Genomic DNA, 26,175 nt, shown 5'->3' with positions numbered 1-26,175 from the left:
TAGTCTGTTCAAATGTCTGCAGACACTCATTTGTGCTTAAATGAAAAATTTATGTTACTTTTTCCTTTTTAGTTTTGATGGCTTCCTATTCTGCAGGTAAAAATTCAAAAACAATTAACAGGACTACTTTATGTATTTTGTTGTTGAATAAAAGAGTTTTTTATTTTTTTATTTTTTTGAGACAGAGTTTCACTCTTGTCGCCCAGGCTGGAGTGCAATGGTGCGATCTTGGCTCCCTGCAACCTTTGCCTCCCAGGTTCACGTGATTCTCCTGTCTCAGCCTCCCAAGTAGCTGGGATTACAGGCACCCACCACCACGCTCGGCGAATTTTTTGTAGTTTTAGTAGAAACAGGGTTTGTGCATGTTGGTTGGGCTGGTCTTGAACTCCTGACCTCAAGTGATCCTCCCGCCTCTGCCTTCCAAAGTGCTGGGATTACAGGCTTGAGCCACCGCACCCGGCCAAAAGAGTTCTTTAAAAGACAGAGCATCTTATGTTTGACAGGCTATTTGAGAATGTTTCTGGAAACATAGTTTGTATAGACCATGGAATTTATACGACTAATGTTAGATTTCCTATTTTTCAGAGGCATGGGCATAAGAATGACAGAACCAGTATATCTCAGCCCTTCATTTGACAATGTACTGCCCCGTTACTTATTTTTACAAGTAAGTATGTATAAAGGTAACATATTTAGTGACATTGAAACATACATCAGTGAATTATTTGAAATCTAGGATTTTTTAAAATTTAAAATTTTTTTTGGAGTCTGCTTATATACACTGACCTACCTTTGGTTAAGCAGTAAGAAAAAACTTTACAAGCATTCTTCTTCTTTTCTTTTTCTCTGTTGATTTTTAAACTATTTTTTCTATCTTTCTTTGCCCAAAGGTGATTTAATAACTGATTAAATTTACTGCTTTCCATCTCAAAATATTAATCCCTGAATATTGCATGCATTTGATATACATGTTTGGTGTTCCATTAGTAAATCATTTGATTTGTTAATAGTCTATTGGTTAGGTAGTGTTATAACTCACAATATAAGATGAAGATAACTGAAAGACCAGATCTGTTAGGGCTCTTGTCCTATGTCACACTACTGGTAATTGGTGGTATCTGAATTCAAACCTTAAGTCCAAATGTTGTGTGCTGCCCCACCTTCTCTGTCCAGTAATTATTATTATTATTATTTTGAGACAGGCTCTCACTCAGTTGTCTAGGCTGGAGTACAGTGGTACAGTCATAGCTCACTGTAAGCTCGAACTCCTGGGCTCAAGCAATCTTCCTGCCTAGCCTCGCAAATAGTTGGGACCACACGTGTGCACGACTATGCCCCACTGATTTGTTTGATGTTTTTGTAGAGATGGGGTCTCACTTTGTGGCCCAGGCTGGTTTCAAACTCCTGGCCTCAAGTGATCCTCCTGCCTTGGCCTCCCAAAGTGTTGGAATTGTAGGTGTGAGCCACCATACCTGGCCTTTGCCCAGTATTTAGCCAACAGACATTTTATGAATTCAGAGATTATTTCTGGTGTGAACAAACAGAAGAACAGATGTTTATTATCTAATTGCACATTGGTGATGTTCTAACACATTAGAATATATAATCTTATATAATTATACAAGATTATATATAATTGTTTATGAATCATTTTGGGGATTTTTGTTTGCTAATTTTAGTTTCAGTGGAGTTTTTTCATGGTTATTATATAATTCATTTCAAACACTTGTTTTCATTTGGCAACGTAGCCCTGAGTCATTGCTAGTGGTACCTGCACTCCTTCAAGTTAGTAATGTTTAATGCAATGTTAGTTTTCTGTGTGGTTTGACAGTACCTGCTAATCTCATAGTTTAAAGTGTGTGTGGGTTTTTTTGTTGTTGTTTTTTTGCTTTTGTTTTGTTTTGTTTTTTTGTTTTGAGACAGAATCTTACTCTGTCACCCGGGTTGGAGTGCAGTGGCATGATCTTGGCTCACTGCAGCCTCAACCTCCCAGGCTCAGGTGATCCTCCCACCTCAGCCTCCTGGGTAGCTGGGACTACAGCATGCACCACCACAGCTAGCTAATTTTTTGTATTTTTAGTGGAAATGGGGTTTTGCCATATTGTCCAGGCTGGTCTTGAATTCCTGGGCTCAAGTGGTCATCTCAATTTGGCCTTCCGAAGTTCTGGGATTACAGGCATGAGCCACTGTGCCTGGTCATTATTTAGTTTTGACTTTATAAAAAGAAATCTAGTATAGTGCAAATTTTCTTTTTATTTTTTTTTTGCTATCTGTAGCAGCACTCTTTCACCTTAAAATCAGTTTAATGATGACTTTATGAAATATTGTGAGTCATTTTGTGATTCATACTGTCCAGACTACCATAGAGCCATATTCTTTGTCACCTAATAGCAAGGGACATAAGAATTTCCTTCCAGAATAAAACTTTTGTGTCTGAGGGCAGAGTTTAACTTTTTGTCATTTCTTTAGTGAAAGCTGTTTTATTTTATGTAGTCTATTTTGATGGCCAGTTTCTGATGGCCAGTGAAACTTATAAGGGATACTAATGGTAATCGCAGCTAACACTGACTGAGTGCTTCTTGTGGTCCATGTACTGAGCTGAGTGTTTTACATGTATTTTTTCATTTACTTCTTACAAACCATCAGTTTCACAGAGAAGGAAATAGAGGCTTAGAAAATTAAAGTGCGTGGTAGGCATTAGTAGTTTTTTGGTGATTAAAGGAGTGGTTTGCTGTGTGCTGCATAGGTAGAAATTTGCCGAGTCAAATTTGAATCCAGGTCTTTCTGATTTCAAGCCTGTATTCTTGGCCCCATGCCAGTGCTCTAGAGGTAACCCGTGGAAGATCTGCATCTGAATCACCTGCAGGGCCTTTTGAAAATGCAGATCTTGGGTCCTAAGTTAGATTTACTGAGTTCCAAGTTCCGGGGGTGAGGGCTTTAAACAGTTCACATATTACATTAAATTTCTCAAGTGCTTCTTTGACAATTTCCCAAAAACTCTGTGATCAGTGTTTAGTTAGTATTAGTTGATCTTTTTGTGTTATATCTTCCTTTTCAAATTGGTTCAGGACTACCAGATTCTTAACTGGGTCTTATCCATAAAATCTAAATAGCTTAATTCAGTGCAGACCAGAACCAGGTGATACTCGTTTCTCTAAGGAAAATTCTGAAAGAATGTGCAGAACAGTAAGTTTAAGAAGAATGTGGAATTTTAAAAATTTATTATTATCCTTAAATGGTTACATACGTAAAGATTCTCACAGATGGAACAAGTTTCACATTTACATATAATGGTAATACAAAACGCATTTGGAATGTTTCAACAAGTTGCCTTTCTTTTCAGACAAACATACTTGAATATTCAAGTGACTATAAAGTGAATTAAATGACAGTCTCTGAAAGTACATCATGTGAGAGGCATCATCTAAATGGAAGTACTTTTCAATAGTGTTAAATCATTGCAATAGTTGCTGATACTTTAATAACAAATTGAAAATTAGTTTTGCTTTTGTCAGTATCCATGCTTTACTTCTCTAATAGCTAAGAAGCTCCTGGTAGCCATAATTAGCAGTTTTCATTTTGTTTTTAGGAATTGATTAACTTAGATCTAATATGGAAGATGCCCAAGCCTTTCACAGGTCTCAGCCAACAAAGGGAGCCTCATTATCTCATAAATTTTATAATGTAATCATGCCATTCACCAAGACTGCAGTACATTTGTATGTATCAAATCACTTGGAAAACTTGTGCTATAGGTACCTAGAGTCTATTCCTGGATTTTTTTTTTTTTTTAATAAAGATTTTTTTTCCTACTTTCTCTCATAAGGTTGAAAAGTTTTTATGTTAGAATAATTTCAGAATTACAGAATAGAATTTTAGAATTACAGATTTGCAAAGATAGTCATTTCTATATACCCTTCACCCAGTTTCTCTTAAGGGTAATATACTACCATGGTACATTTGATAAAACTTAGAAACCAACACTGGTGTGTTACTATGTTATGAATGTTGTGGGCGATAACTCCAAATGCTGTGAATACCACATTACCATAAACTCCAAGTGAATTCAGATTTCACCAGTTTTTCTCATAATGTCCTATTTATGTTCAGGATCCAATCCAGGATACCACACTGCATTTAATCATGATGTCTCTTCTGGCCTGCGATAGTTGCCCAGTCTTGCCTTGTTTTTAAGACCTTGACAGTTTTGAGACTGAGGTGTTTTGTTGAAAGTCCCTCATTTTGGATTCGTCTAGGCTGGGGTTGTTGGATTTTTGAGAAGAATACCACAGAGATGAAGTGTCCTTATCATATCAGGGGGTACATGATAACCCCCCAGAAATTTTGAGTAGGCCTACAGGAATCTGCTGTTTGTGTATTTCACACTTTTAAGAGTATTGTGATATAGACCCAGATTTGGGAACCATCATACAAAGAAGTGTCCACTTCAGTTTTTTTTCTAACATAATGACCAATAATTTGAAAATATTTATTATGCGTCAGGCACTGCGCTGAGCACTTTGAGGCCTTCTGTAATTTCTTTTTTCCCCCCATCATGTTCATCTCTGATCCAACATTCTCACTTATTCAGTCAACTTTTATTTCTTATATATATTCTTTCCGTTTTGTCATAAGTTGTTTAATAGAATTGTTCCATTTTGGAGAAAGATGTTTTTCTCTCAGGTGCTTCCATTATTGCTGTAGGCCAAAAGTATCTTTTTATTAGATCCCTGTCATAAGAAAACTTGCTAGAATCCTTAGATTGTACGATATTCCATACTGTTGCACTGCCTTGTCATTACTTATTGATGCTGTAAGATGTTTTCCATGTATGCAACAAAGGTTCACATGTAAGCCTCAGAGTGTCACATCTGGAGTCAAACCACAGCCATGTGTCCCTTACTGGTGATGTTTGTTTTGAAAGCCTATCAAGACGCCAGCTGATTTCGCCACAACACGTATATTTTTGTTTTCTCCCCCTTGTAACTAATAACCAGTCTGGGGAGACACTTTAAGAAATCATTCAAATCCTGTTCCTATTCAAATTTCCCCCTCGATTTTGCATCCATTGATGATTTTTGCCCAAGCTAGTTGTTACTGTTACAGAACAATGATTTTCCAACTTTGTCACTCGGGAATGGGCACTTTAATATAAGAGGCCTCCCTTCTTCCCTTTGCATTTACTTATTTATTAACAGTGTACACTCACAAATTCCTATTTTTTCCATTGTTTATAGTTCATTACTGTATTTAATTATTTTGGTGCTGAAATTATCCCAGATTTGGCCTGTAGGAACCCATTCCCAAATTAATTTTAATCCACATAGTATAAAACAATCTTCCTACACTTTTTTTTTTTAAGAGACAGAGTCTCTGCCGGGTGCGGTGGCTCATGCCTGTAATCCCAGCACTTTGGGAGGCCAAGGTGGGCAGATCACGAGGTCGGGAGATGGAGACCATCCTGGCTAACACATGAAACGCCATCTCTACTAAAAATACAAAAAAATTAGCCAGGCGTGGTGGTGGGTGCCTGTAGTCCCAGCTACTTGGGAGGCTGAGGCAGGAGAATGGCGTGAACCTGGGAGGCGGAGCTTGCAGTGAGCCGAGATCGAGCCACTGCACTTCAGCCTAGGTGACAGAGCGAGACTCCGTCTCAAAAAAAAAAAAAAAAAAAAAAGAGAGTCTTGCTGTGTCACCCAGGCTGGAGTGAAGTGTCACGATCTCGGCTCCCTGCAACCTCCCCCTCCCGGGTTTAAGCAATTCTTCTGCCTCAGCTTCCCAAGTAGCTGGGACTACAGACATGCGTCACTACGCCCAGTTAATTTTTGTATTTTTAGTAGAGATGGGATTTCACTATATGTATGCCAGGCTGGTCTCGAACTCCTGACCTCAGGAGATCCACCTGCCTCAACCTTCCAACGTGCTAGGATTACAGGTATGAGTCACCATGCCTGGCCTTCCTTTAACGTACAAATATAATAAAAATCCTGTGGATTTGTTAAAATGCAGATTCTGATTCGTAAGTCTGGAGTGGGTTCTAAGATTCTGTATTTCTAACAGGCTCCCAGGAAATTTGGGTTTCCCTGATTTGTGGGCCACACTTTGAGTAACAAAGCAGTGGGAAGATCTCAGAAGCTTCAGTCTCGAAAACTGAGGAGCATCCCTTCACATTTTACGTCTTCCTATTATGCTGCTTGATTTTTTGCATAATTTAAATAAATGTGTATTGTGGAAACTTGCTTAGATCCTTGAAGAAGTATAAACATGTAGGTAGAATAATTTTGGGATCATAAGATTTCTTCTCTATCTCACTGTCTGTCTCACCTGTCATCTGTCACATGTAAATGATGATTTTGACAAGTCTGATGCTTTTTTTTTTTTTTTTTTTTTTTTGGAGACGGAGGCTCACTCTGTCACCCAGGCTGGAATGCAGTGGTGCTATCTCGGCTCACTGCAACCTCTGCCTCCCGGGTTCAGGTGATTCTCCTGCCTCAGCCTCCTGAGTAGCTGAGACTACAGGCATGCGCCACCACGCCCAGCTAATTTTTGTATTTTTAGCAGAGATGAGATTTCATCATGTTGGCCAAGATGGTCTCGATCTCTTGACTTTGTGATCTGCCTGCCTTAATCTCCCAAAGTGCTGGGATTACAGATGTGAGCCACCACGCCCAGCAGTCTGATGCTTTTAAGTTGTGTGTAGTTAGTGCTCAGCTGTTGCTTCTGGCAGCAACTCACTTTCAGCTTATTAAATATAAAAGAAGGATTTCATTGTACTGTTATAATAAAAAGGGCATGCACACAGGTCAGGAGTGCTGTTCTTGCACCTCCACCAATATATGTAAATTCCATTGAGCAGAGAGATCTTATTTACTTTCTTAACTCCAGTGCATAGACCAATGTCTGATATGTAGTAGGCACTCATTACATTTTGTGGAGTAAATGAATAAACCATCTGTCTACTGTTTTGATTCTGTCTTTTACTTATTTTTTTGAGACAGAGTGGTGTGATCTCAACTCACTGCAACCTCCGCCTCCCAGGTTCAACCAATTCTCATCCCCCAGCCCTCCAAGAAGCTGGATTACAGTCAACCACACCTGGCTAATTTTCATATTTTTAGTAGAGATGGGTTTTGCCATGTTGGCCAGACTGGTCTCGAATTCCTGGCCTCAAGCGATCTGCTTGCCTCGGCTTCCCAAAGGTGTGAGCCACTGCTCCCGACCTAATTCTGAATTTTAAAAGAATTAATAGGCTAGGACTTATGTAGAGGTTGTATACTTTGGTCAATAAGTGTTGATTAGTCTGATATTAACTTGATAAGCCTCATAAATAACTTTGACTTACCACTTGTAGCTACTTCCTTCTTGAGATGCAATACTATGCAAGAGTAACTGGTGTTTGAAAAAAATGCAGAGACAAATGTATCCCTCACTGATACACCCTCCAACCCACTCAGACTCTGAAAAGACCCAATAGCAAAAAATAGATTTTTCTGGGAGTAGGGAAGAGACTGGACTGCACCAAGGGCTGCCCGGCTGCCCTGTGAGTGTGCAAAACCTACCATAGATTCAGCATGGTAACTCACACTTGTAATCTCAGCACTTTGGGAGGCCAAGACAGGTGGACCACATGAGGTCAGGAGTTTGAGACCAGCCTGGCCAACATGGTGAAACCCCGTCTCTACTAAAAATACAAAAATTAGCCAGGTGTAGTGGCGTGTACATGTAATCCCAGATACTTGGGAGGCTGAGGGAGAAAAATCACTTGAACCCGGGAGGCAGAGGTTGCAGTGAGCCGAGATTGCGCCACTATGCTCCAGCCTGGGTGACAGAGCAAGACTCCATCTCAGAACAAAAGAAAGCAAAACAAAATACCCCACCATTGCCGGGAAGGGGCAATTACCTGCCTTACAATGCCGTTCTCCCCCAGCATCTTGATGTATTTGTTTCCTTTTTTTTGGTGGAGGGAATGGAATCTTGGTCTGTCACCCAGGCTGGAGTGCAGTGGCACCATCTCGGCTCACTGCAGTCTCTGCCTCCTGGGTTCAAGCAATTCTGCCTCAGCTTCCCAAGCTGGGATTACAGGCGCCTGCCACCACACCCAGCTAATTTTTGTATGTTTAGTAGAGACGGGGTTTCACCATGTTGGCCAGACTGGCCTTGAACTCCTGACCTTGTGATCTGGCAGCCTCAGCCTCCCACAGTCCTGGGATTACAGGCATGAGCCACCCCACCCGGCTTTATTTCCTTTTATAAATAAAATGAGGGCTGCTAGTCCAGGTGGTTTGGAGAATAAAGTCTTTACCTCAACCCCCAAAACTCATCCAGCAGTAATACAGGGAACTTCAGCTCTAGTGACCTGTTTCCTGCTCCTAGCTCTGCTCGTAACTGTTATGTCTGAGCCCAGCCACTTGGTTTTTCTCACTAGAGAAGAAAATTACTCCTGCCACATCTCCGTAAGGAGCTCTGAGGGTAAAGGGAGATGAACATACACTGAAACAATTGGTTCCTTGGAACAAAGGGTTCCAATTGAAATCCAGGTGTTATTCTGGTTTGCTGCTTTCCTGCAGTTCTGCCATTTGAAATCTGGGTCCACAGAGGAATCTGTGACGTAGTTTCATTTTGAACTTAAAATTCTGTTTTTCTTGGCATGTTTCAAAATATCTTTTTTTTTTTTTTTTTGAGATGGAGTCTCGCTCTGCCGCCCAGGCTGGAGTGCAGTGGCCGGATCTCAGCTCACTGCAAGCTCCGCCTCCTGGGTTTACGCCATTCTCCTGCCTCAGCCTCCCGAGTAGCTGGGACTACAGGCGCCCGCCACGTCGCCCGGCTAGTTTTTTGTATTTTTTAGTAGAGACGGGGTTTCACAGTGTTAACCAGGATGGTCTCGATCTCCTGACCTCGTGATCCGCCCGTCTCGGCCTCCCAAAGTGCTGGGATTACAGGCTTGAGCCACCGCGCCCAGCCTCAAAATATCTTTTAAAATACAGGGGAAAAGATACCCAAATCATAAGCTGCATCTTCATGCAAGGTAACATTTTTTATTCTTCCTCAGTAATCTATGCCAGCTTTGATTTAAAGTTGGGTTTGTGCTAGGCACTTTGAATATATATTATCTCAAGCCTGCACTGGTTTATAAGTTAAGAAAACTGATATGGTTTCTTGAATGACATTCAATAACTGGTTAACTTGAGAAGATGAGGTAGTTCATAAGGTGAGTAGCCAAAGTAGTTACACCTTGAAGAAATCTTATCTACTAGGCACAAGAGTTTGGCAGCTACTAGTCTTTTGTCTTTTTTTCTTTTTTCTTTTTTTCTTTTTATTTTTTTGAGACGACTCTTGCTCTTTCAGTTATGCCGGAGTACAATGGCATGATCTCCACTCACTACAACCTCCGCCTCCCGGGTTTGAGATTCTCATGCCTTAGCCTCCTGAGTAGCTGGGATTATAGGTGCACACCACCACACCCATCTAATTTTTGTATTTTTAGTAGAGGTAGGGTTTCACCATATTGGCCAGTCTGGTCTCGAACTCCTGACCTCAGGGGATCCACCCACCTCAGCCTCCCAAAGTGTTGGGATTACAGGCATGAGCCATTGCACCGGCCAGGTAGTAGTCTTTTTTCTTTTTTTGTTTTATTGAGGCAGGGTCTCACTTTGTCTCCCAGGCTGAATGTGGTGGTAGGATTATGGCTCGTGGCAGCCTTGACCTTCCAGGCTCAAGTGATCTTCCTGTCTCAGCCTCCCAAGGATCTGGTACTATAGGCATGCCGCACTATGCGAAGCCAATTTTTTAATGTTTTTATAGAGATGAGGTCTCACTATGTTGCCCAGGCTGGTCTGGAACCCCTGGCCTGAAGCGGTCCTCCAACCTAGGCCTCTGAAAGTGCTGGGATTACAGGCAATGTGATTACTGAAGTTATTTTACAGGACAGGAGGAAATAATTACATACTTTCTCTTGGAAAAATATTTGGGAAATTTGTGGGGTTTTTTTCGTTTTGGTTTGGTTTTTGATGCCTCTTGCCTTTTCCTGGAAAACTGTTATCCCCCAAGCCTATACCCTCTGTGGCTTCCAACGGCCAATGCAAAAGCTTCACATTGTAGTGGGGGCTTTTTAGTGGTGTGCGGAGCATATGGTGAGGGGCTAGTGATAAGGGATTATTTTTAATTTTAGCATCTCAAAGTACCCAAAGATATTTTGTAAAGTTAATGGAAGTGTTGTACACAATCATTAAAATTACAACTGTACTATATCATTTGGTTTTTCAAAATCAAAAAGGAAACTTTTAATTTGCTTAAACACAATCCACAGAATTAGATGCCCTTCAGTTGAACTAATTGTCTAATAAAGGGTTAACAGTTAAATACAGCAACTGTTTTCAAAGTTATATTCTTGGTTCACTGGAAGAAAAAAATGGTGCCTGAAACTTAATTTTTTAATTGCCTCATTTCTTGTAAACAATTTAAAGAGATTGGACAGTCTAGGGAGCATTAAATAAATGCTCCTGCCTGGCCCTACCGCCTGTGGTGACCTTCCTTTTTCTGGGTTAGAGCCTGGGTCAGATGTTTGAAAGCTTTCATAGGTGATTCTAATGTGCAGCTAAGTGGTAATCAGTGCAGTCCAGCAGTGGTGCATGGCTCCATGCACACTAGAATCACTTAGGGTGATTTTAAAACCACTGATGCTCCACTATTAGAAATTCTGACTTGATTTTACTAGATAAGGCCCATACTTTTCTTCCTAAGCTTACCAGGTGATTATATTGCATAACCAGTGTAAAGGAATATTATAGAGGAAGCTTATAAATTATTTTAAGAAAACTCTGTCACCTGGCACAGTGGCTCACACCTATAATCCCAGCACTTTGGGAGGCCAAGGCAGGAGGATAACTTGAGCCCAGAAGTTTGAGACTAGCCTAGGCAACATACTGCACCCCATCTCCACAGTTGATCTTAGCCAGAAGTCCAAGAAGTGATATAGTGCTACCCCATCTCTACAAAAAATTTAAAAAATTAGCCAGGTGTGGTGGCACATACCTGTAGTCCTAGCTACTCTGGAGACTGACATGGGAGGATTTCTTGAGCCCAAGAGTTCAAGGTGGCAGTGAGCTTTGATTGCACCACTGCACTCCAGCCTGTGTGACAGAGCAAGACCCTATCTCCAAAAATTAACAATAAACCTGCTATTTGAATATTTAATTAAGCCTCATCACATGGGCGGTTTCATATTTTTTCACTTACTACAAATCAGAAAGTTCGTAATATATTTCTTACGTTTGAATGGAAACTTACATAATCTTTGGCCAGTTAATTAATGTTATCATTTTTAGGAGTGAAGCATAGCCAGCTGTCTCTAGATAAAGAATCGCCAAATCTTTAGCTGCTTTAAATGTGTATTAGTGTTTTCACCTTTGAGTTCAATTTAACTTTTTGTAATACATAAAACTTGCTGCCAGGTGTACTGACTCACACCTGTAATCCCAACACTTTGGGAGGCCTAGGTGGGCAGCTCACCTGAGCCCAGGACCATCCTGGGCAACATGGGGAAACCCTGTCTCTACAAAAAAATACAAAGAATTAGCTGAGTGAGGTGATGTGTGCCTGTAGTCCCAGCTATTTGGGAGACTGAGGTGGAAGGATTGATTGAGCCCAGGAGGTTGAGATTTCGGTGAGCCATGATTGTGCCACTGCACTGCAACCTGGGTAACAGAGCCAGACCCTGTCTCAAAAATAGCAATGAATAAGTAGAACTTGCTGGATAAACTATGGTAAGTTAAGCTATTTTTAGTGTTTAGCTCTTTGGGTGCCTAAATTGTCTGCATTGATTTTAATGCTTCATATATTCAGAGGAAGAAATTTGCTTGTTTTGAAACTCCTTTGTCACCACTGAGTTTGTTTCAGAGTGGTGATCTTAGATTCCCTTGAGAATGTTGCAGCCATCTCACAGTTTATTTGTATTTATTTATATATTTTTAGATGGAGTTTTGCTCCTGTTGCCCAGGCTGGAGTGCAATGGCGCGATCTCCACTCACTGCAACCTCTGCCTTTTGGGTTCAAGTGGTTCTCTTGCCTCAGCCTTCTGAATAGCTGGGATTACAGGCATGTGCCACCACATCCAGCTAATTTTGTATTTTTAGTAGAGACGGGGTTTCTCCATGTTGGTCAGGCTGGTCTCGAGCTCCCGACCTCAGGTGATCCGCCTGCTTTGGCCTCCCAAACTGCTGGGATTACAGGCATGAGCCACCACGCCTGGCCATCTCACAGTTCTTGAGGATGTACTCATGGATGTATTGTTCAGTCTTTTGTTAAGAATGAATTGAAACCTTTAAGCTTTAAGAGGCACAGTTGGGAGGATCCCAAATTTGAGCCCAGCCTAAGCAAAATAATGAGACTCTGTCTCCAAAATAACCAAATAAATAACTGCATGCTTATTAGACTCTGTTTTTCTTACCAAGTAATTTTAGAAATGAGTTATTTTATGATACTATTCCATCTGTTTTATTCAAGGCTGTCATTCTATAGTAAGTAGTCCTTATATAATTAATACTAATAACTAATGATTTAATATGACTTACTGCTATAGATGAGGTATGTTCTGGTCGTATAATCTCATAATATATTTTTAGGTGCCAGTCAGAAACAGCCAGGTTTGGGGGTTTTTTTTGTTGTTGTTGTTTGTTTGTTTGTTGCATTTTAATTCATTTCCTATTGAAATGTGGTGGAGGCAGGGACCCAAACATGCCTTTTGGATGATTTAGCAGCATAAAACAAGGCGTCTTAAATGAGAGTTAGATGACAAGGTGGCCAAAATGGCAAAGTTATATTCTTGGTTAACTGGAAGAAACCAGTTATTTAATATTTATGTGTTCCCAAGTGGAGTTTAAATTATTAAAGTGAACAGTGCTGAGATTGAAGTACTCTCAGATGGTATGCCAATATGAAAATGGCATGCTTTTGTACTAAAATGTTGAGTAGTGACCACTGAGACCAAAATTTTGTACGTTTTTTGGGAAAAAGATCCAGAGGGGTCGTGTAATTTTAGAGGTCTCTGGCTTCCAGAATAGTGAGAACCATTGGGATTCAGAAAAGGAAATAATGTGGGTTATTTATTTATTTATTTTTGCTGGTACCCAAAATACTGATAAGGCAGAAACCCTGAGTTGAGTGAAAAGTGTGTCATGTATGTTTTTGTGCAGGTGGTTTGTGTGTAAGTCCTGGGAGATCATAGGATATTCTAGGAAATTGTGAATTTCCTAACCTGAGTATGTTTATGAAAACCATCCTCTTGGCAGACGTGAGGCTGCTGTAGTGGATTACCCCCAAAAGGTTCTTTATATTCTCTGGTTCTCAGAAATGCTTTAGGATTATTGATAATCAATTACATTTTTTTCCTTGTAGAATTTGCCATCTGCCTTAGTAACTCATGTACTAAATCCTCAACCTGGAGAGAAGATTCTAGACTTGTGTGCAGCACCTGGAGGGAAAACAACACACATTGCAGCACTAATGCATGATCAGGTGAGACCATCTTCACAGCAAAACCACTCTCAAAGTAGTGTATATTTCACAGTGTGTAATTTCTGAAACATAGAGCATTCACTGTCTCATTTAGTTCAGATTCAGCCAAAATGAAAACTATTCAGTTATGTCAGTCACTACATACTAAGCTCAGTAGACAATGATCATTTATGAAGTCTGTCTCAAGACCTTCTTGAATTTTACAGTTTCCTAATATGATTATAGACTTCTGTTATAAAATTAAATTTAATACATTTAGAGATTATTTCATATTCTTATAAGATTTAGTACTTGTTTAAACTATTAATATATATTCTGCCATTAAAATCTAATTTCACAGTACATTATCAAAGTGTGAAATATGTGTATGTTAAGATATATAAACATAGTTCTATAATACAGAAACATACACATACATATAGAATATTTGCTATTTAAAGTTATCATTTTGGTCTAAGAAATATCTCTAATAGAAAAGGATATTTTTTAAATACTGACAATGAGAATCAAAAAAGAGAAAAGGATATTTGTTGTTTAAATTTTGAGGAATGTAATACTCATTAGAGAGGATATGCCTGTCTGCTTATTTATACTGTTTTTTGCCTGAAAAGAATTTAAGGTGGTAACAAAAACTCTTGAAGGAGAAATGCATTAAATACCACTAGGGCCTAAAATAAAGCACCTGAAATAAGAAGAGTTGATTTTGTGGAGTTGCAATGTTTAATGCGAATCGTTTTTCAGTTTATATGGAAGATTAAAGATTGATCATGATAGGAATTGAGAAAGTGTTAATTCTCCATTAAATTATGGCATATTTATTGTATTTGCTTAAAGGTAATTATTCATAGAGATTTGATTCCCTCTTAGTAAAAAAGTCTTTCCAAAGGGAGTCTGGATATTATAGGTGTATCAGTTTTCTGTTGGTTTTATGATGTGTGGCGGCATAAAACTAAACATTTTGGGGGCTCAGGAGTCTGTGGGTTTCAGCTGATCGCTGCTGGGCTCACGTATGGACTGGTCAGCTGCAGGTGAATTAGATGTTTTTGATGATCTCGGCTGGGCACGTTCACCTGGGCTTGGATGGTTGTTGGCTCATCTAAAGTGACCTCAGCTGAGACGACAAGGATGCCCTGCCTCTGGCCAATGTGTAGGTTCTCCTCTGGCTAGGACCAGCAGACTAGCCAAGCAGAGGGCAATAGTTGGGGGCTGGTGATGGCAGAGAGCAAAACAGAGCAAGTCCAGCTCTTCAAGTGCTTTTCATGGTATTAAAAAATATCTGTTTACATCACATTTACTGTCATCCTGTTTATTGGCCAAAACAAATCACATGGCTGAATCCGATCAGAGTGGCAGCATATTGGGTATTGCAGGATTATCTAGTGAAGGAGGAATGTACATTCAAAGTTGAAGAATTGAGGCTATGTAGGCAGTCAGCCACAGTGGGGCAGCAATGCAGCCACAAACAACCGGAATAGAAATATTTGAGCCAGAATTGGATTACGAGGTTAAGAAATCGAGACCATCCTGGTCAACAACATGTGAAACCCCGTCTGTATTAAAAATACAAAAAAAAAAGTAGCTGGGCATGGTGGCATGTGCCTGTAGTCCCAGCTACTTGGGAGGCTGAGGCAGCAGAATCGCTTGAACCTGGGAGGCAGAGGTTGCAGTGAGCCAAGATTGTGCCACTGCACTCCAGCCTTGCAACAGAGTGAGACTCCATCTCAAAAGAAAAAAAAAATTTTTGAGCCAAAAATGAATCCTAAATTTAGTTGCTGCTTTTGTTATTTGTTTAGTAGGTAAAGAAATCTTTTATGACTGCAGCTTCCAGGCTTGTAGTTTTATAAAAGTAGCCTTCAGCTAGTTTCTCTTTTACTGTGTAATATGTTTGAACCTTATTCTAATTGTTGACCACTTTTCGAGCTCAGATCACTTTAAATGGTTTTCCTGCTTGTCAAGGTATTAATTGAAAGTGTCTATCACTAAACCTAGTAGTATTTGAGGAATATTTACAAATTTTCTGCACTGTAGGCTATGCCATTGCTGCATATGGCATACAAGGGCAGTGTAAAAGAAAGGGGAAAAAAAGCAAGAAAATACATAGAAGAGTCATTCTCACTGTATTTGCAATTTCATTTCATAGTATGTTTTAAAATATATGAATGTCACAAGGCTTGCTTTCTTGCTTGCTTTCTTGCTTGCTTGCTTGCTTTCTTTCTTTCTTTCTTTCTTTCTCTCTTTCTTCTCTTTCTTTCTTTCTCTCTTTCTCTCTTTCTCTCTTTCTCTCTTTCTCTCTTTCTTTCTGTCTTGCTCTGTCGCTCCGGCTGGAGTGCACTGTGGCCCAATATTGGCCTTACTGCAACCTCCGCCTCCCAAGTTCCAGTGATTCTCATGCCTCAGCCTCCCAAGTAGTGGGAATTACAGGCACACACCACCACGCCCGAATAATTTTTGTATTTTTAGTAGAGACAGGGTTTCACCATGTTGGTCAGGCTGGTTTCAAACTCCTGGCTTCAAGTGATCTGCCTGCCTCAACCTCCCAAAGTGCTGGGATTACAGGCATGAGCCACTGCACCCAGCCCACAACGCATTCTTAAAATTTTGGCTTTTTTTTTTTTTTTTTTTTTGAGATGGAGTCTTACTCTCGCCCAGGCTGGAGTGCAGTGGCCAGATCTCAGCTCACTGCAAGCTCTGCCTCCCGGGTTTACGCCATTCTCCTGCCTCAGCCTCCCGGGTAGCTGGGACTACAGGCGCCTGCCACCTCGCCCGGCTAGTTTTTTGTATTTTTTAGTAGATACAGGGTTTCACCAGGTTAGCCAGGATGATCTCGATCTCCTGACCTCGTGATCCGCCCGTCTTGGCCTCCCAAAGTGCTGGGATTACAGGCTTGAGCCATCGTGCTTGGCCCTTTTTTTTTTTTTTTTTTAATTGTGCTTTAAGTTCTGCAATACACCTGCATAATGTACAGGTTTGTTACATAGGTATACATGTGCCATGGTGGTTAGCTGTACCTATCAACCTGTTATCTAGGTTTTATGCCCCACATGCTTTAGGTATTTGTCCTAATGCTATCCCTCCCCTTGCCTCCAACCCTCCGACAGGTCCCCGTGTGTGATAGTCCCCTCCCTGTGTCCATGTGTTCTCATTGTTCAACTCCCACTTATGAGGGAGAACATGCAGTGTTTGGTTTTCTGTTCTTGTGTTAGTTTGCTGAGAATGATAGCTTCCATCTTAATCCATGTCCCTGCAAAGGACAGGAACTTATTGTTTTTTATGCTTGCTTAGTATTCGTGGTGTATATGTGCCACATTTTCTTTATTCAGTCTGTCATTGATGGGCATTTGGGTTAGTTCTATGTCTTTGCTATTGTGAATAGTGCTGCAGTAAACATACGTGTGCATGTGTCTTTATAGTAGAATGATTTATAATCCTTTGGGTATATGTCCAGTAATGGGATTGCTGGGTCAAATGGTATTTCTGGTTCTAGATCCTTGAGGAATCGCCGCACTGTCTTCCACAGTGGTTGAACTAATTTACATTCCCACCAACAGTGTAAAAGCATTCCTATTTCTCCACATCCTCTCCAGCACCTGTTGTTTCCTGACTTTTTAATTGACATTCTAACTGGTGTGAGATGGTATCTCATTGTGGTTTTGATTTGCATTTCTCTAATGACCAGTGATGATCAGCATTTTTTCATGTGTCTGTTGGCTGCATAAATGTCGTCTTTTGAGAAATGTCTGTTCATATCCTTCATCCACTTTTTGATGGTTTTTTTTTCTTGTAAATTTAAGTTCCTTGTAGATTCTGGATATTAGACCTTTGTCAGATGGGTAGATTGCAAAAATTTTCTCCCATTCTATAGGTTGCCTGTTCACTCCAATGATAGTTTCTTTAGCTGTGCAGAAGCTCTTTAGTTTAATCAGATCCCATTTGTGAATTTTGGCTTTTGTTGCCATTGCTTTTGGTCATGAAGTTTTTTCCTATGCCTACATCCTGAATGGTATTGCCTAGGTTTTCTTCTAGGGTTTTTATGGTTTTGGGTATTACATTTAAGTCTTTAATCCATCTTGAGTTAATACTTGTGTAAGGAAGGGGTCCAGTTTCTGTTTTCTGCATATGGACAGCCAGTTTTCCCAGCACCATTTATTAAGTAGGGAATTCTTTCACCATTGCTTGTTTTTGTCAGGTTTGTCAAAGATCTGATGGTTGTAGATGTGTGTTGTTATGTCTGAGGTCTCTGTTCTGTTCCATTGGTCTATATATCTGTTTTGGTACGAGTACCATGCCGTTTTGGTTACTGTAGCCTTGTAGTATAGTTTGAAGTTAGGTAGTGTGATACCTCCATTGTTGTTCTTTTTGCTTAGGATTGTCTTGGCTATATGGGCCCTTTTTTGGTTCCATATGAAGTTTAAAGTAGTTTTTTTCTAATTCTGCTAAGAAAGTCAGTTGTTGCTTGATGGAATAGCGTTGACTCTATAAATTACTTTGGGCATTATAGCCATTTTCACATTATTGATTCTTCCTATCCATGAGCGTGGAATTTGTTTCCATTTGTTTGTGTCCTCTCTTATTTCCGTGAACAGTGGTTTGTAGTTCTCCTTGAAGAGGTCCTTCACATCCCTTGTAAGTTGTTTTTCTAGGTGTTTTATTCTCTTTGTAGCAATTGTGAATGGGAGTTCACTCATGATTTGGCTCTCTGCTTGTCTGTTGGTGGTGTAAAGGAATGCTTGTGATTTTTGCACACTGATTTTGTATCCCGAGACTGCTGAAGTTACTTATCAGCTTACAGAGTTTTTGGGCTGAGACGATAGGGATTTCTACATATACAGTTATGTCATCTGCAGACAGAGACAACTTGACTTCCTCTCTTCCTATTTGAATACCCTTTATTTCTTTCTTTTGCCTGATTAGCCTGGCCAGAGCTTCCAATACTGTGTTGAATAGGAGTGGTGAGAGAGGGCATCCTTGTCTCCTGCTAGTTTTCAAAGGGAATGCTTCCAGCTTTTGCCCATTCAGTATGATATTGGCTATGGGTTTCTCACAAAGAGCTCTCATTATTTTGAGATGTTTCATCAATACCTATTTTATTGAGAGTTTTTAACATGAAGGGATGTTGAATTTTATCAAAGGCCTTTTCTGTATCTATTGAGATAATCATGTGGGATTACGTTTATTGATTTGAGTATGTTGAAGCAGCCTTGCATCCCTGGGATGAAGCTGACTTGATTATGGTGAATAAGCTCTTTGATGTACTGCTGGATCCGGTTTGCCAATATTCTATTGAGGATTTTTGCATCGATATTCATCAAGGATATTCGCCTGAAATTTTCTTGTTTTGTTGTGTCTCTGCCAGGTTTTGGTATCAGGATGATGCTGGCCTCTTAAAATGAGTTAGGAATCATTTTCTATTGTTTGGAATCATTTCAGAAGAAATGGTACCAGCTTCTGTTGGTACCTCTGATAGAATTTGGTTATGAATCCATCTGGTCCTGGGCTTTTTTTGGTTGGTAGGCTATTACTGACTCAATTTCAGAACTTGTTATTGATCTATTCAGGAATTTGACTTCTTCCTGGTTTAGTTTTGGAAGGGTGTATGTGTCCAGGAATTTATCCATTTCTTCTAGATTTTCTAGGTTATTTGCATGGAGATGTTTATAGTATTCTCTGATGGCAGTTTATATTTCCGTGGAATCAGTGGTGATATCCCCTTTATCATTTTTTATTGTGTGTGATTCTTCTCTCTTTTCTTCTGTATTAGTCTAGCTAATGGTCTATTTTGTTAATCTTTTCAAAAAACCAGCTCCTGGATTCATTGATTCTTTGAAGGGTTTTTCACGTCTCTATCTCCTTCATTTCTGCTCTTAGTTGTTTCTTGTTTTCTGCTAGCTTTTGTTGGCTCTTGCTCCTGTACTTCTTTTAATTGTGATGTTTGGTGTTGATTTCAGATCTTTCCAGCTTTCTGATGTGGGCATTTAAATTTCCTTCTTAATACTGATTTAACTGTGTCCCAGAGATTCTGGTACATTGTCTCTTTGTTCTCATTTGTTTCAAATAACTTCTTTATTTCTGCCTTAATTTTGTTATTTACCCAGTAGTCATTCAGGAGCAAGTTGTTCAATTTCCATGTAGTTGTGCGGTTTTAAGTGAGTTTCTTTTCCTTTTTTTTTTTTTTTTTTTATTATACTTTAAGTTCTAGGGTACATGTGCACAACATGCAGGTTTGTTACATATACATACATGTGCCATGTTGGTGTGCTGCACCCATTAACTCATCATTTACATTAGGTATATCTCCTAATGCTATCCCTCCCCCCTACCTCCTCCCCACAATAGGACCCAGTGTGTGATGCTCCCCTTCCTGTGTCCAAGTGATCTCATTGTTCAATTCCCACCTATGAGTGAGAACATGCAGTGCTTGGTTTTCTGTTCTTGCGATAGTTTGCTGAGAATGATGGTTTCCAGCTGCATCCATGTCCCTACAAAGGACACGAACTAATCCTTTTTTATGGCTGCATAGTATTCCGTGGTGTATATGTGCCACATTTTCTTAATCCAGTCTGTCCCTGATGGACATTTGGATTGATTCCAAGTCTTTGCTATTGTGAATAGTGCCACAATAAACATATGTGTGCATGTGTCTTTATAGCAGCATGACTTACAATCCTTTGGGTATATACCCAGTAATGGGATGGCTGGGTCAAATGGTATTTCTAGTTCTAGATCCTTGAGGAATCGCCACACTATTTTCCACAATGGTTGAACTAGTTTACAGTCCCACCAACAGTGTAAAAGTGTTCCTATTTCTCCACATCCTCTCCAGCACCTGTTGTTTCCTGATTTTTTTAATGATTGCCATTCTAACTGGTGTGAGATGGTATCTCATTGTGGTTTTGATTTGCATTTCTCTGATGGCAAGTGATGATGAGCATTTTTTCATGTGTCTGTTGGCTGTATGAATGTCTCTTTTGAGAAGTATCTATTCATATCCTTTGCCCACTTTTCGATGGGGTGATTTTTTTCTTGTAAATTTGTTTGAGTTCTTTATAGTTCCTGGATATTAGCCCTTTGTCAGATGAGTAGATTGCAAAAATTTTCTCCCATTTTGTAGGTTGCCTGTTCACTCTGATGGTAGTTTCTTTTGCTGTGCAGAAGCTCTTTAGTTTAATTAGATCCCATAAGTCAATTTTGACTTTTGATGCCGTTGCTTTTGGTGTTTTAGACAGTGAAGTCCTTGCCCACGCCTATGTCCTGAATGGTATTCCCTAGGTTTTCTTCTAGGGTTTTTATGGTTTTAGGTCTAACATTTAAGTCTCTAATCCATCTTGAATTAATTTTCGTATAAGGAGCAAGGAAAGGATCCAGTCTCAGCTTTCTACATATGGCTAGCCAATTTTCCCAGCACCATTTATTAAATAGGGAATCCTTTCCCCATTTCTTGTTTTTCTCATGTTTGTCAAAGATCAGATGGCTGTAGATGTGTAGTATTATTTCTGAAGGCTCTGTTCTGTTCCATTGGTCTATATCTCTGTTTTGGTACCAGTACCATGCTGTTTTGGTTACTGTAGCCTTGTAGTATAGGTTGAAGTCAGGTATTGTGATGCCTTCAGCTTTGTTCTTTTTGCTTAGGATTGTCTTGGCAATGCGGGCTCTTTTTTGGTTCCATATGAACTTTAAAGTAGTTTTTTCCAATTCTGTGAAGAAAGTCATTGGTAGCTTAATGGGGATGGCATTGAATCTATAAATAACCTTGGGCAGTATGGCCATTTTCACGATATTGATTCTTCCTATCCATGAGCATGGTATGTTCTTCCATTTGTTTGTGTCCTCTTTTATTTCACTGAGCAGTGGTTTATAGTTCTCCTTGAAGAGGTCCTTTACATCCCTTGTAAGTTGGATTCCTAGGTATTTTATTCTCTTTGAAGCTATTGTGAATGGGAGTTCATTCATGATTTGGCTCTCTGTTTGTCTGTTACTGGTGTATAAGAGTGCTTGTGATTTTTGCACATTGATTTTGTATCCTGAGACTTTGCTGAAATTGCTTATCAGCTTAGGAGATTTTGGGCTGAGACAATAGGGTTTTCTAAATATACAATCATGTCATCTGCAAACAGGGACAATTTGACTTCTTCTTTTCCTAACTGAACACCCTTGATTTCTTTCTCTTGCCTGACTGCCCTAGCCAGAACTTCCAACACTATGTTGAATAGGAGTGGTGAGAGAGGGCATCCCTGTCTTGTGCCAGTTTTCAAAGGGAATGCTTCCAGTTTTTGCCCATTCAGTATGATATTGGCTGTGGGTTTGTCATAAATAGCTCTTATTATTTTGAGATACGTTCCATCAATACTGAATTTATTGAGAGTTTTTAACATGAAGGGCTGTTGAATTTTGTCAAAGGCCTTTTCTGCATCTATTGAGATAACCATGTGGTTTTTGTCTTTGGTTCTGTTTATATGCTGGATTACGTTTATTGATTTGTGTATGTTGAACCAGCCTTGCATCCCAGGGATGATCATGGTGGAGAAGCTTTTGGATGTGCTGCTGAATTCGGTTTGCCAGTATTTTATTGAGGATTTTTACATCTATGTTCATTAAGGATATTGGTCTAAAATTCTCTTTTTTTTGTTGTGTCTCTGCCAGGCTTTGGTACCAGGATGATGTTGGTCTCATAAAATGAGTTAGGGAGGATTCCCTCTTTTTCTGTTGATTGGAATAATTTCAGAAGGAATGGTACCATCTCCTCCTCGTACATCTGGTATAATTTGGCTGTGAATCTGTCTGGTCCTGGACTTTTTTTGGTTGGTAGGCTATTAATTATTGCCTCAATTTCAGAGCCTGCTATTGGTTTATTCAGGGATTCCACTTCTTCCTGGTTTAGTCTTGGAAGAGTGTAAGTGTCCAGGAAATTATCCATTTCTTCTAGGTTTTCTAGTTTATTTGCGTAGAGGTGTTTATAGTATTCTCTGATGGTAGTTTGTATTTCTGTAGAGTCGGTGGTGATATCCCCTTTATGATTTTTTGTTGTGTCTATTTGATTCTTCTCTCTTTTCTTTATTAGTCTTGCTCGCAGTCTATCAGTTTTATTGATCTTTTCAAAAAACCAGCTCCTGGCTTCAATGATTTTTTGGAGGGTTTTTTGCGTCTCTGTCTCCTTTAGTTCTGCTCTGATCTTAGTTATTTCTTGCCTTCTCCTAGCTTTTGAATGTGTTTGCTCTTGCTTCTCTGGTTCTTTTCATTGTGATGTTAGGGTGTCGATCTTAGATCTTTCCTGCTTTCTCTTGTGGGCATTTAGTGCTATAAATTTCCCTCTACACACTGCTTTAAATGTGTCCCAGAGATTCTGGTATGTTGTATCTTTGTTCTCATTGGTTTCAAAGAACATCTTTATTTCTGCCTTCATTTCGTTATGTACTCAGTAGTCATTCAGGAGCAGGTTGTTCAGTTTCCATGTAGTTGAGCGGTTTTGATTGATTTTCTTAGTCCTGAGTTCTAGTTTAATTGCACTGTGGTCTGAGAGACAGTTTGTTATAATCTCTGTTCTTTTACATTTGCTGAGGAGTGCTTTACTTCCAACTATGTGGTCAGTTTTGGAATAAGTGCAATGTGGTGCTGAGAAGAATGTATATTCTGTTGATTTGGGGTGGAGAGTTCTGTAGATGTGTGTTAGGTCTGCTTGGTGCAGAGTTGAGTTCAATTCCTGGATATCCTTGTTAACTTTTTGTCTCATTGATCTGTCTAATGTTGACAGTGAGGTGTTAAAGTCTCCCATTATTATTGTATGGGAGTCTAAGTCTCTTTGTAAGTCTCTAAGGACTTGCTTTATGAATCTGGGTGCTCCTGTATTGGGTGCATATATATTTAGGATAGTTAGCCCTTCCTGATGAATTGATCCCTTTACCATTATGTGATGGCCTTCTTTGTCTCTTTTGATCTTTGATGGTTTAAAGTCTGTTTTATCAGAGACCTGCTTTTTTTTGTTTTCCATTTGCTTAGTAGATTTTCCTCCACTCCTTTATTTTCAGCCTATGCATGTGAGATGGGTCTCCTGAATACAGCAAACTGATGCGTCTTGACTCTTTATCCAATTTGCCAGTCTTTGTCTTTTAATTGGACCATTTAGTCTATTTACATTTAAGGTTAATGTTGTTATGTGTGAACTTGATCCTGTTAGTATGATATCAGCTGGTTATTTTGCTCGCTAGTTGATGCAGTTTTTTCCTAGCATCGATGGACTTTACATTTTGACATGTTTTTGCAAGGGCTGGTACCTGTTGTTCCTTCCCATGTTTAGTGCTTCCTTCAGGATCTCTTGTAGGGCAGGCCTGGTGGTGACAAAATCTCTAAGCATTTGCTTGTCTGTAAAGGATTTTCTTTCTCCTTCACTTATGAAACTTAGTTTGGCTGGATATGAAATTCTGGGTTGAAAATTCTTTTCTTTAAGAATGTTGAATATTGGCCCCCACTCTCTTCTGTCTTGGAGAGTTTCTGCCGAGAGATCTGCTGTTAGTCTGATGGGCTTCCCTTTATGTGTAACCCGACCTTTCTCTCTGGCTGCCCTTAACATTTTTTCCTTCATTTCAATTTTGGTGAATCTGACAATTATGTGTTCTGGAGTTGCTCTTCTCAAGGAGTATCTTTGTGGCGTTCTCTGTATTTCTTGAATTTGAATGTTGGCCTGCCTTACTACGTTGGGGAAATTCTCCTGGATGATATCCTGCAGAGTGTTTTCCAACTTGGTTCCATTTTCCCCATGACTTTCAGGCACACCAATCAGACATAGATTTGGTGTTTTCACATAATCCCATACTTCTTGAAGGCTTTGTTCATTTCTTTTTACTCTTTTTTCTCCACACTTCTCTTCTCGCTTCATTTCATTCATTTGATCTTCAATCGCTTTCTTCCAGTTGATCGAGTCAGTTACTGAAGCTTGTGCATTTGTCACATATTTCTCGTGTCATGGTTTTCATCTCTTTCAGTTCTTTTAAGGTCTTCTCTGCATTGATTATTCTAGATATACATTCACCCATTCTTTTTTCAAGGTTTTTAGTTTCTTTGCGCTGGTTACGTAGTTCCTCCTTTAGCTCTGAGAAATTTGATCGACTGAAGCCTTCTTCTCTGAACTCGTCAAAGTCATTCTCCGTCCAGCTTTGTTCCGTTGCTGGCGATGAGCTGTGTTACCTTGAGGGGGGAGATGCACTCTGAGTTTTTGAATTTCCAACTTTTCTGCACTGCTTTTCCCCCATCTTTGTGGTTTTATCTGCCTTTGGTCTTTGATGATGGTGACGTACTGATGGGGTTTTGGTGTGGGTGTCCTTTCTGTTTGTTAGTTTTCCTTCTAACAGTCAAGACCCTCAGCTGTAGGTCTGTTGGAGTTTGCTTGAGGTCCACTCCAGACCCAGTTTGCCTGGTTATCAGCAGCGGAGGCTGCAAAAGATGGAATATTGCTGCACAGCGAGTTTTGCTATCTGATTCTCGCTCTGGAAGCTTCGTCTCAGGGGTGTACCCTGCTGCGTGAGGTGTGAGGTGTCGGTCTGCACCTAGTTGGGGATGTCTCCCAGTTAGGCTACTCAGGGGTCAGGGACCCACTTGAGCAGACAGTCTGTCCGTTGTCAGATCTCAACCTCCGTGCTGGGAGATCCACTGCTCTCTTTAAAGCTATCAGACAAGGGCATTTACCTCTGCCGAGGTTTCTGCTGCTTTTTGTTTAGCTATGCCCTGTCCCCAGAAGAGGAGTCTACAGAGGCAGGCTGCCCTCCTTGAGCTGCGGTGGGCCTCACCCAATTCGAGCATCCCGGTGTCTTCGTTTACTCACTTAAGCCTCAGCAATGGCGGGCGTCCCTCCCCCAGCCTCAGTGCCGCCTTGCAGTTAGTTCTCAGACTGCTGTGCTAGCAATGAGGGAGGCTTCGTGGGCGTGGGACCCTCCGGGCAAGGTGTGGGATATAATCTCCTGGTGTGCTGTTTGCTAAGACCCTTGGTAAAGCGCAGTATTAGGGTGGGAGTTACCCAGTTTTCCAGGTGTTGTCTGTCCCAGTTTCCCTTGGCTAGGAAAAGGGATTCCCTTCCCCCTTGTGCTTCCCAGGTGAGGCAATGCCTTGCCCTGTTTCAGCTCTCGCTGATCAGGCTGCACCAGCTGACCAGCACCAATTGTCCGGCACTCCCCAGTGAGGTGAACCCGGGACCTCAGTTGAAAATGCAGGAGTCACCCGTCTTCTGTGTCACTCACGCTGGGAGCTGGAGGCTGGGGCTGTTCCTATTCGGCCATCTTGGGCATGCCCCCTTGAGTGAGTTTCTTAATCCTGAGTTCTAATTTGATTGCACTGTGGTCCGAGAGACTGTTATGATTTCCATTCTTTTGCATTTGCTGAGGAGTGTTTTACTTCCAGTTATGTGGTTGATTTTAGAATAAGTGCCATGTGGCACTGAGAAGAAGGTATATTCTGTTGATTTGGGGTGGAGAGTTCTGTAGATGTCTATCAGGTCCACTTGGTGCAGAGCTGAGTTTAAGTCCTGAATATCCTTGTTAATTTTCTGTCTCGTTGATCTAATATTAACAGTAGGGTGTTAAAGTCTCCCACCATTATTGTGTGGGAGTCTAAGTCTCTTTGTAGGTCTCTAAGAACTTATTTTATGAATCTGGGTGCTCCTGTATTGGTTGCATATATATT

At 40.3% G+C, this 26,175-nt stretch overlaps 1 protein-coding gene across 2 annotated transcripts in view; it reads left to right on the top strand.

The window, feature by feature from the left end:
* The window catches only part of NSUN6 (NOP2/Sun RNA methyltransferase 6), an 81,837-nt gene that overhangs the window by 32,732 nt on the left and 22,930 nt on the right, over positions 1-26,175 (top strand). For both annotated transcript variants that reach the window (XM_030941026.1, XM_010364019.2), the window contains exons 6-7: positions 586-667; positions 13,393-13,512. In XM_030941026.1, the coding sequence (XP_030796886.1) occupies positions 586-667; positions 13,393-13,512 (202 nt within the window). The remainder of the gene's footprint in view (positions 1-585; positions 668-13,392; positions 13,513-26,175) is intronic.

This window comes from Rhinopithecus roxellana, chromosome 11 (genome assembly GCF_007565055.1).
Source record: "Rhinopithecus roxellana isolate Shanxi Qingling chromosome 11, ASM756505v1, whole genome shotgun sequence".
NCBI classification, from domain to species: Eukaryota; Metazoa; Chordata; class Mammalia; order Primates; family Cercopithecidae; genus Rhinopithecus; species Rhinopithecus roxellana.
This window is presented reverse-complemented; position numbering and strand designations above follow the sequence as displayed.